The sequence below is a fragment of the Echinops telfairi genome, unplaced genomic scaffold (genome assembly GCF_000313985.2).
Source record: "Echinops telfairi isolate 266 unplaced genomic scaffold, ASM31398v2 ScPeMD7_18;HRSCAF=68, whole genome shotgun sequence".
Lineage (NCBI taxonomy): Eukaryota > Metazoa > Chordata > Mammalia > Afrosoricida > Tenrecidae > Echinops > Echinops telfairi.
Genome location: NW_022103915.1, coordinates 40,405,108 through 40,414,975, shown reverse-complemented (window position 1 = coordinate 40,414,975; position 9,868 = coordinate 40,405,108). Strand labels below are relative to the sequence as shown.

At 37.1% G+C, this 9,868-nt stretch overlaps 1 protein-coding gene across 2 annotated transcripts in view; it reads left to right on the top strand.

Moving 5' to 3' along the window:
- Positions 1–9,868, top strand: part of FUT8 (fucosyltransferase 8) — a 166,790-nt gene that overhangs the window by 25,041 nt on the left and 131,881 nt on the right. The window contains exon 2 of one of the 2 annotated variants that reach the window (XM_045288156.1): positions 5,728–5,805. The exons of the other annotated variant lie outside the window; for it this stretch is intronic. Coding sequence (XP_045144091.1) covers positions 5,728–5,805 — 78 coding nt within the window. The remainder of the gene's footprint in view (positions 1–5,727; positions 5,806–9,868) is intronic. 2 annotated transcript variants of the gene reach the window in all.

Below are 9,868 nucleotides of genomic sequence, written 5' to 3'. Positions count from 1 at the left end.
AGTGAAGCCGCGGAAGTCAAAGCGCGAAGTGGCGAGGGTTCACTGTACTGCTAATTCTTAATAAGAAAGCCTCTGATGAGTGTGTTATAGCCTTCAGGACTATACGTTTATTTGGAAAAGAGAGGGAAAGAAATGAGAACCCTGAATCAGCCTCCATATTCACTAGCATCTGTAACAACTCATTTTTAATGATTCACAGAGAGTTTTTAGAGATTCTTTTACCTTTTCAATCCATATTTAGATATTGAAGATTCTCACTGGTTTTGTAGAGTAAGCAGATATTCAAGAAGACTGTTTCACATTTATTTCTTTTAAGATAGTTGAATTAGGTTGAACTAGGCAACCATGAGTCTTTGTGTACTTAATAAAAACCTTGTAACTTTTCATTTGAGTAATGAAAATAGATTGCTATCTACTACTGTTGCTTTTTGCACATTAGCATCATTAAAATGGAGCAAAAATAGAAGGTTTTAAGTCAGCATGGTCTCAGTTAAAGAGGAGATATAGAAGGTCAAGAGATTGAGGGTAGATTTCTGTAAGGAAATGGTGTGACGGCCAAGTCTGGTTCCCTCTCTCTGGCTACATCAGGGAGGAGAATCCAGCTCCACATCAGCACAAGGATCATTCCCATGAGGCAGAGGTCATGTGTGCTTCCTCTCTTATTTATCCTGTTCAAACACCAGTCATCCCACCCAAGGTCCTACTTCTCTGCTGGGTTAGATGTCGGTGGCAGTAGCCACACAAACTCAGAAACATCACTTAACTATTGGTTTTATTAGGGAAATTGACATGTTACGTGTAAGACCAAAAGAAAACCCATTAAGGATATACGTAGGCCTTTCCCCACAATGTCTCTTCTCAGCCATGCCATTAGGCATGTCTTTCTATGGTCCTCATCCTCTCAGCTAGGTGACCAAATGACCTCTGGCCTCCTCTAGAAAGTGTTACAAAGTTCCTTTAGCACTAATGAATGACCAAAGGATAACCCTGCAAGTCAGCCTCCTGTTAGGGTACTCAGCTTTTCTTGTTGCATGGGCTGAGGAGCTTGCTGCTGTATCTCATGGTCTGCTGTCACTGTGGCTACTACTTCATGACCTCTTTTGCCATAGCTTCTTAGCTGGGATCCTAGCTTAGCATAGCTCCTCCTTGGGCTGGTTGTGGCATTCTATGTTCTGTTTCTGATATGGCTTGCTTTATACCCAGTGTAATGACAAAAATGACCAGTCCCCACGAGCTACATTCTTCTATCCTTTATTTTCATGTACCCACCCAGCATTTAGTGTGATTTGAAGACTATGTATGGAGGTATTTTTACGTGTAGGAATTTATTTACTTAATTTCAAGTGAAAATTACAGCTTATTTTGCCTTAGGTTCTTTTTTGTACATATTCTCAGAATTTAACTATTTTGTATAAAACTTCTCATCATTTTTTCATTCATCAAAGCTTTCTAGTCAGACACATTTGAATTTGACTCTGCTATTTCTGATTATTATTATTAATTATTAGCTAGTTATTATTCTGTGAGCTACTTACCTCTCTGTGCTTTTAGTTTCATTATTTTTAAGCCATGGACATTAGTAACTGTGACAGAAGGTTTTTTGGTTTCAGGTTACAGAATTCCACCTAATCACAACATAGTGTTCTCAATATGGGTCGATAAAGGAGAGACGAGTTCCTGGAGAAGGACATCTTGCATAGTAGGGAGACAGTGAAAAGAGGAAGGCCCTCAACCAGATAGACATGCTCCTGCACAGGAACAATTGTGAGGATGACGCAGGACGGGCTGTGTTTTGTTCTGTTGTGCCTCGGGTTGCTAGGGCTGGAACCAAGTGGATGACTGCTAACAACAACAGCTATGGATGTATTGAGATGGTAAGGACAGAAAGCAAGCGCAGACCCTTGTGGATCTAGAAATAAGAATTGAAAAACTGGTAGAAACTGAGACATTTATTTAATGCACCTGTCTCGCTCTCAGTTTTTCTCTTTCTCTCCTCCTCTCCATTTCTCTCATCTCCTATTTTAATTCTTTGTATATTTGCCTTCTTCTTTCTTTATTTCTCCACAGGGGAGTGTTATTGCTTTGATGTACTTAAGGCCAAGCACGAGAGCCCTCAATAACTGAACCTACCCCCACCCCTAGTTGTTAAAAAAGAGGTTTTATTGGCATATAATATACGTATCATATTGTTTAATTGTTCAATCAAAATGAAAGAGTTGTGCAATCATCATCACCATTAATTTCAGAACATTTTTTCTCATACTCATTGTTAGCTCCCCATTTCTTCCAAACTTCTGCTGTCATGCCCCTAGGTAATTATTATTAATCCAGCTACAGTTTCTATAGATGTACCTGCTATCCTGGATATCATATGCATAAATCATATAAAACATAAAAAACAAAACCCAATAAAAATGACAATACAAAAGAGAAAAGCTTCAATTGAAAAGAAAGGAAATACTAAAAATGGAAACAGCTTTGAAATGGGTCAAAAGGGAAAGCAAGTGATAAAATATTACATTATAACCTAACTACATCTGCCATACTTGACTTTATTTTCTGTCTGATAGCAAAGCTATTCATATCCCTGGATTATGTTCAGAAGAGATTCACCAGAGTCTTAATCCACGTGGGGACCTTGCCAATGGATTTTTGGCTTCCACTGTCAATCCATAGCCTTCTGCGAACCAAGTGTTTGCGACTTAAATGCTGGTACCATTCCTTCCTTTGGATTTGAATTTTAATATTTATAATTCTTGGATCCTTTTTCCATGTAGACTTAGTTGACACCTCACTTAGATGGCTGCTTGTTTTAAGACAAGCCTTTAAGACTTCAGATGCTTTTCGTTCTGATAGCCAGGCACCATCTAGTTTCTTTAACACATTTTGTTAATAGTACCCATATCTAGTGATCTCTTCAGGAGGGCGAGTAGTGAGTAGGATCATGTCATAAGAACTAGTTGTTCTTAGATCGGGGCTAGAGTTAAGTGCAAGCCCCAAATGCGTTCATATATCTATGGTTTATGTCTTTGGTTCACTAAGATACCTCTTTATTGTTTGATGATAGAGAAAATTATACATCATCCCCTGAGTTAACCTCAGTTTTTAGTGGTGAGCTGTGACTAACTAGTGACTCTCAGCTCGAATCACAAATTTCAAAGAGAAAGACATTGTTTGGCCCAGTTTGTATCAGCTGTGTGTGCATAATGATATTGTCTTTGGAAGAGGAAGAGGAGTGTCATAAGATACAAATAAGTGCCAAGACAACTATAGCTGCGGGAAATAGTTGGTGTTAATAGTGACTGTCCCCTTAATGCCTGTCTCTTTAGAGCTGCTGTGATGACTTAGTTAAATATGATATGAATAGCAGTGACTTTCCTAAGAGAACTAACTTTTGGTAGAGTAGAGAATTGTGTCTATCACTGAAAACTTGTATCTCCCAGCTATTAATTGCTTGGCTTAATCTTTAGGGGCAAAGGAATAATCACCACTCACATCTTATAGTTGGTCACATAAATATTAAGCATCCTGCTTAATGTTACAGAGTGAAATAGTGTTAGACTTAGAAATAGACTACGCCTGTAGGGTTTTTTATTCTCTTCATCAAAGTGTACTTAATGAATTCCTAATAGCACATGAAGCCATGCCAAGAAGAGTGCTTTGACCCTTCCATGATCTCTAATAGCTTATAGTTAATACATACATTAGACATAGCAGATGGCCAATAAGGAATATTAAGTGAGTCATGAAAAGATTGGTAATACATTCATATTTAATGCAATTTTATAGTTTGTATCTATAGAGCTTAAAAAATTGTGGAAAAATGGAATTGAAAAATAATGAAGAATTTTCATGAACTTTATGAATTCCTTTGGATGGCTTAGAATGCAGTAGTAATATCAGAGCAATATTGGGGTTGATATTAAATTGAGTGGCCATGAGAATCATGCTTCTTACCTGAGTGGGGTAACAGACAATAAGCGATTCATTATACCCTGGTTACAGTATGAAATTGTCCTTATATTATTATTATTATTAGAAAAGTATACACAAAGTTCCAGATTAAAATATTCAATGTATAAATTTATAAAACCTCTATTATTTCATAGCATGAAAGCTTAATAGATCATATAAGTATTAAAGCTATAAAAACTTAGACATAATCAAGCATTTTGTGGCAGTAAATAGCTGGACTTGGGGAATCAGGAGCATCGTCTTGTGAACTCAAGGTCAAATAGCATGATATAGTTCACAAAGACAGTGTTCTGTATCTGACTTAGATGAGTAGAGACAGGGATCTTAAAAGTTTATTAACAGCCCTATAAGGTACAACTATTTGTGTTTCCCTGTCCAGAGGAAAGAAAAGGGATGAAAATCAAAAAGGTATGTGCAATTAGTCCAGTTGACTAATGGATCACAATAACATCAGTTTCCACAATCCTGAGATCAGAAAAACTACATGGTTCCCAGCTATCAGCAGTGGGTTAACTGCTTTGAAAAGGATCACATTCTCAATCTTCCTAATGCTGCGACCCTTCCATATAGTTCCTCATGTTGTGGTAACCTCCAGCCATAAAATTATTTTCATTGCTACTTCATCACTGTAATTTTGCTACTGTTATTAATCGGATGACCCTGTGAAAGGGTTGTGCAACTCCTAAAGGGGTCCCGACACATAGGCTGAGAACTGCTGTATTCGAAGGTCATGCATAGAGTGGAAGAAAAATGAGGGACAAAACTCAAAATCAGAAAAGAGAAAATAAAAAGGAACTAGGAGATGAATTACATTGCTCATACTGTTCTTGTCTACATTATCTATCTGAAAAAGGAATGATAAACTTAGTGGATTAATTATAGTTCATTATATAGCCCCCACCTTTGATCTTTTTAATCACCTAGTAATTTTTGTCCACATTGGATATATTCTTTATATAACGTAAACTGGTAGACATCTAAATGTGGAGGCTTTAATCTTGACATTTGTGGTGGCAAGAAAAAAAGTCTTATGTTTAAACACATATACAGCAATGGAGTAAAATGTAAGAGTTTTACCTATGCTATAAAATGATTGATTAGTTACTATGTTTAAGATGTTATAGAGAAACTATTGCAATTATTCATAAATATCAAGAAAAAATAAATTGTAATTATCATTTATAGGATGGCAAGTTGGAAAGGGACCTTGAGGATGGGAGTCATTAAAATGTTATGGTATTTTTAAATGCTGTGAAACAGTTTCATATCATTGTACAGCAGGTCTGATGATCAGGAAACTATAAAACAAAAGGGAAATTATTAAAGATTTATTAAAATAAAAAAATACGCAACAACAACAAAACAAAAGGGAAATTATTCTATTACCTCTTATGTTCCTTTTGATTCTATAAGCAATGGATCTAAGGAAAATTTTCATAAGATATGTGACTCCTATATCTGGATGGAATATAGTCTTCTCTAGAAAAGAACCTTCCTAGAAGTTTAAAACAGTACTGTGATTTTCGAGATCATACAGTTAATTACAAATCTGTGAACTGTAATGATATTAGTTTTGAGTGATTGACACTGTTACCCCCTCTATGGGAAGAGTTCTTTCACATGGAGGGTAGTATATACCACTCCCTAGTTTGCAGGTGTCAGGGTCACCAAGACACAACTCATGCACTTTACTCACATAAAGATGAGAAAAGGAAGTTAGCTTCTCTCATGGGTGTCATTCTCACTCCACAGCCAGCGCAGGGAGATTGTCTGCACACAGCCTTCCTGTACTTCAGGAGAAGGACCCCATTCCCATGCCACCCGAAACAGGTATGAACGTGGGCTTGGCCAACTGCCATGTAATGAACATGCTTAGCTAAGTAATTTCCGGGAATATTGACATGTTCTCAGAACGAGGCAAGAATGGTTTTTAGCTCACCAATGATATCAGATAGCAACAACGTATGTCTGTAGTACGTGCTGTTAATATTTTGTTAGTAGTTTTAAGAGTCTGCGAGTAAAATTATATTGTCTTGGCAACATTTGCACAGTTCTACTCTGATATGCACGGGTTGCTTTGTGTTAGCATTGTCTCCATGACAACTGTGTTAACATTTAAAGTTCAAAAACTGAGCATAAAAGATAACAGTGCAGTTAAAATACTGAACCTCAAGGATTCTTAGACTATTAAAATATTGAAAAAATAAATATTTCTGGGGCTTATATTTATATAATGTCTCATTTCAGAAATGCAGGTAAGTCTATACATTAATTGTCAACTCAAAAACTCGCTGCCATATCCAAAAAACCAAAGTCACAGCCATTGGGTTGATCCAAACCATAGCAACCCTGGGGAAGGGGGAGAATGCCTCTGTGAGCCCTTAGCAATTCATTCTTCCTTAGGCTATCAACCTGAACTAATGGCAATTTGTGACATATGTAGTATTTCATAATAAATACAGCTTTATTATTTCCAAGTTCATATATATCAAAATAAGTCTTAACAAATTATTTCTAAGTAGAGAACCCATTGCATGTAGCACAATGTGTGGGGAAAAGGTCATTGAGAAAGTCGCAGGGAAAACTAAGGTGAATAGATGTAATGTACTTCACAATGAAATATAGGTGAGTAGTGACTGATGCTTTTAAAGCTTGTGAGCAGCCATATGAGGTTATTCTCCATTTAAGAAAGACCAAAAAACCTGCCATTGAATCAATGCTGACTGATAGCGACCCTCTTTGGATTTCTGAGTCTTAAGTGTTCATGGGAATAGAGAGCCCAGTCTTTCTCTCTTGGAGCTGTTGGTGGTTTTGAACTGCCAACCATGCAGATCACAACACAGTGCTCAACCACTACACCACAAGGGCACCTTAAAAGGAAGAAGAGTGATAAAAATTGAAAGACATATGGGAACAATGAGTCCAATGGATCAATGGACAACACAAACATCAGTCTCTAAACCCTGAGACCAGAAAAAGTAGATGATGCCCTAATCTGAAAAGAATCACATTATTAACTTCTCTGAAAAGGATCACATTAAAAGATCTTGAATAGAGTGGGAGAAAGATGTGGAATAGAACTCTAAATCATAAAAAAGACCAGGCTTTCTCATCTGACAGAGACTCGTGGGACTCCCCCTTAGAATATGGCCTTAGTCAATCTTTAGGTCTGGAACTAGACTCACCTCTGTGTTAGAATAACCAGCCATTTAAGATCAAAAGGACAGTATTTAACCAACAACCAAGTTAGGAGAGGAGGGCTAGCAAGAATGAGGAATGGAAACAGGACACATATGGAAGAAAAGGCATTAGTGGTGATACACTGAGGGGACTGTAATGGGTGAGTCAAAACAAAATATGTATGAGTTGTTGACTTTAAAACTGTTAGATGCCTTTATTTCCTGTTATCCCATGTGCCCTTTTCCAGTGGTATAAGCTTAGTCCACCTTTTCTGAATATATTTACCTAATTCACAGTAAAAAAAAAAGATATGTAGATGACAAACAAGCACATGAATCATATTGGCAGTCCAAAGGACTAATGACCCACATGAACCACACCTCTTCTGGCCTGAGAACAGAAGGAAATAGATGGTATTCAGTTACTAGTGCTGACTGTTTTGACCAGGCCCCCATTAAGGCCCCAGTTAGAAGGGGAGAAAAAGGTAGCACAAAACTCATATTCATAAAGGCAACCAAATTTACTAGTCTTACAGGGACTGGAGTAACCCATGAAATGATTGCCTAACATCAACATGGCACTGAAGCAACTCCCAGAGTCCACTTCTCACCCGTGAGGAATGTGCTTGCCTGCCATCACCAGAAGGGCAACATTTGTCCAAAAACAAAATGAGAATACAGAAAGGGGCACAGAAACCTGATCAAACAGACATCAAGAGTGGAAATAAGGACACTACTGTCATAGTGTGGGGATTGCAGCCAATGCCACACGCTCATGCATGAGTTTTTAATGGAAATTCATTTACTATGTAAACTTTCACTTAAACCACAATGAAAAGTTAATGGTAAAAGGGTAATTGGAAATGAGTACTATTCATTTGTACACCAATAATTATAATTAGTGTATTTGTATTATAAAGAAAATTGTTTTATAAGGTTAAAACACTACCATCACTCTTTATCCTAGGGAATGTTTACATTATTATTATAAACTTTTTTTTTTAGAATTTTGAAAAAACAAAAAAACACAACCGACCCTACCCTATTTTTCGTTTTTAACTTTTTATTGTGATCTGGGTGAAAGTTGATAGAGCATATTGGTTTTCCATTAAAGAATTCATTAAAAGAATAGTTTCATGACTAATTTCAATTCCTACAATGTAACAATATTCTTGCCATGTCCCTTCCGTGTTTCCCATTTCCACTAGTTCTTTCTGTCCTGGCTTCGAACTTTATCTCCGGGCAGATGCTGCCCGTTGTTCTCCTGTTGATCTGATGAGTGCATATCTTTCTACTATTACTGTATATTTAAATAGATTCATCTATAGTTTTGCTGAAAGTTGAACCGCAAGGATGAGTTCAATTCGACACTTGAAAGGTGAGTAAGGGTCATAGTCTTAAGGGCTCCGTCAGTCTCTGTTAGATTAGTGAGCCTTGCCTTTTTGATTTTGAGTTTTGTTTCACATTTTTCTTCCACACGATTCAGAACCTTCTAATGTGATCCATTTCAGAGCCGTTAGTAGTGGTAGCCAGGCACCATCTAGTTCTGGTCTTAGGGCTGTGGAGACTGATGTTTCCATGATGGACTAATTGCCTCGATACTTCTATTTGATTTTATTCACTATTCTTCCCTTCACGTGTGAGAGACCCATAGTTGTACCTTAGAGGTTGCTCTCTACTCGCTGTTTTAAGGTGCTCTTTGGGTTCAAACAATTAAGCAATTTGCTGATAACATACAGGTTGGCAGCTTTAACCCTGATTACATCACAGAAAGTGCTCTGGAGTAGTGCAGTATTGTCACACGCAGTCACTGTGAGCCCTAATGCACCTAAGAACAAATCACTCTTCCAGCTTCATTTCCTACCGTCCCCCTTTCACCGTAGCCGCCTTCCTGCCTTTATGTCCTATCGCCCGGCCTGTTCCAGCCAACTTAGCCCACCTCTTCTGAATGCAGCATATTCTTTCAGACTGATGTTCCTTTGCTCATGCTGTTCCTTCTGCTTGAAATGCATTTCTGATCCTTCACTGGTCAACAAATTCTCAGTTTTTAGGTTGGCTCAGATATGAATGTTCTTTTAAAACTCTTTAACTACTTAACATTATATGTTCTACCCTCTAGTCCAATCATATGATACAGCTTTTAGTACATCATTTGTAATTTATCATTTGTGTCAGATTTCTCCATCAAGTTTTGAACCCCTTGATAATAGAGACTGTATCTGACTTAAGTTTTTGGCCTTAGTACCTGGCATTGAACATACCGTTGGCAAAAAATATTTTTTAATGAATTATAATTATTATTCATTCAATATAATTATAATTATATTACCATTATTCTTTTTCACTCTTCTCCTTCTTCCTCTTTTCTTTTTGTCTTTTCATTCCACCCTTTTGCTTTCCTTATCCTTCACTGTATCTCTTTTCCTTTCTCCATCTTTTTAAATTGTGCTCTTTCGTAGGTAGGGATTTGTCAGACAAAGGTATGTCATAAGATCTACCAACGGATACTACTTGTTTGTTCCTTTTTTGCAGAAAATATTTAAAGCTGAAACTTGATTTTTTTTAAGTTTTCAACTTTTTTTTTTTAATAAACATTTTATTAGGGGCTCATACAACTGTTATCACAATCCATACACACATCAATTGTGTAAAGCGCATTTGTACATTCATTGCCCTCATCATTCTCAAAACATTTCCTCTCCACTTAAACCCCC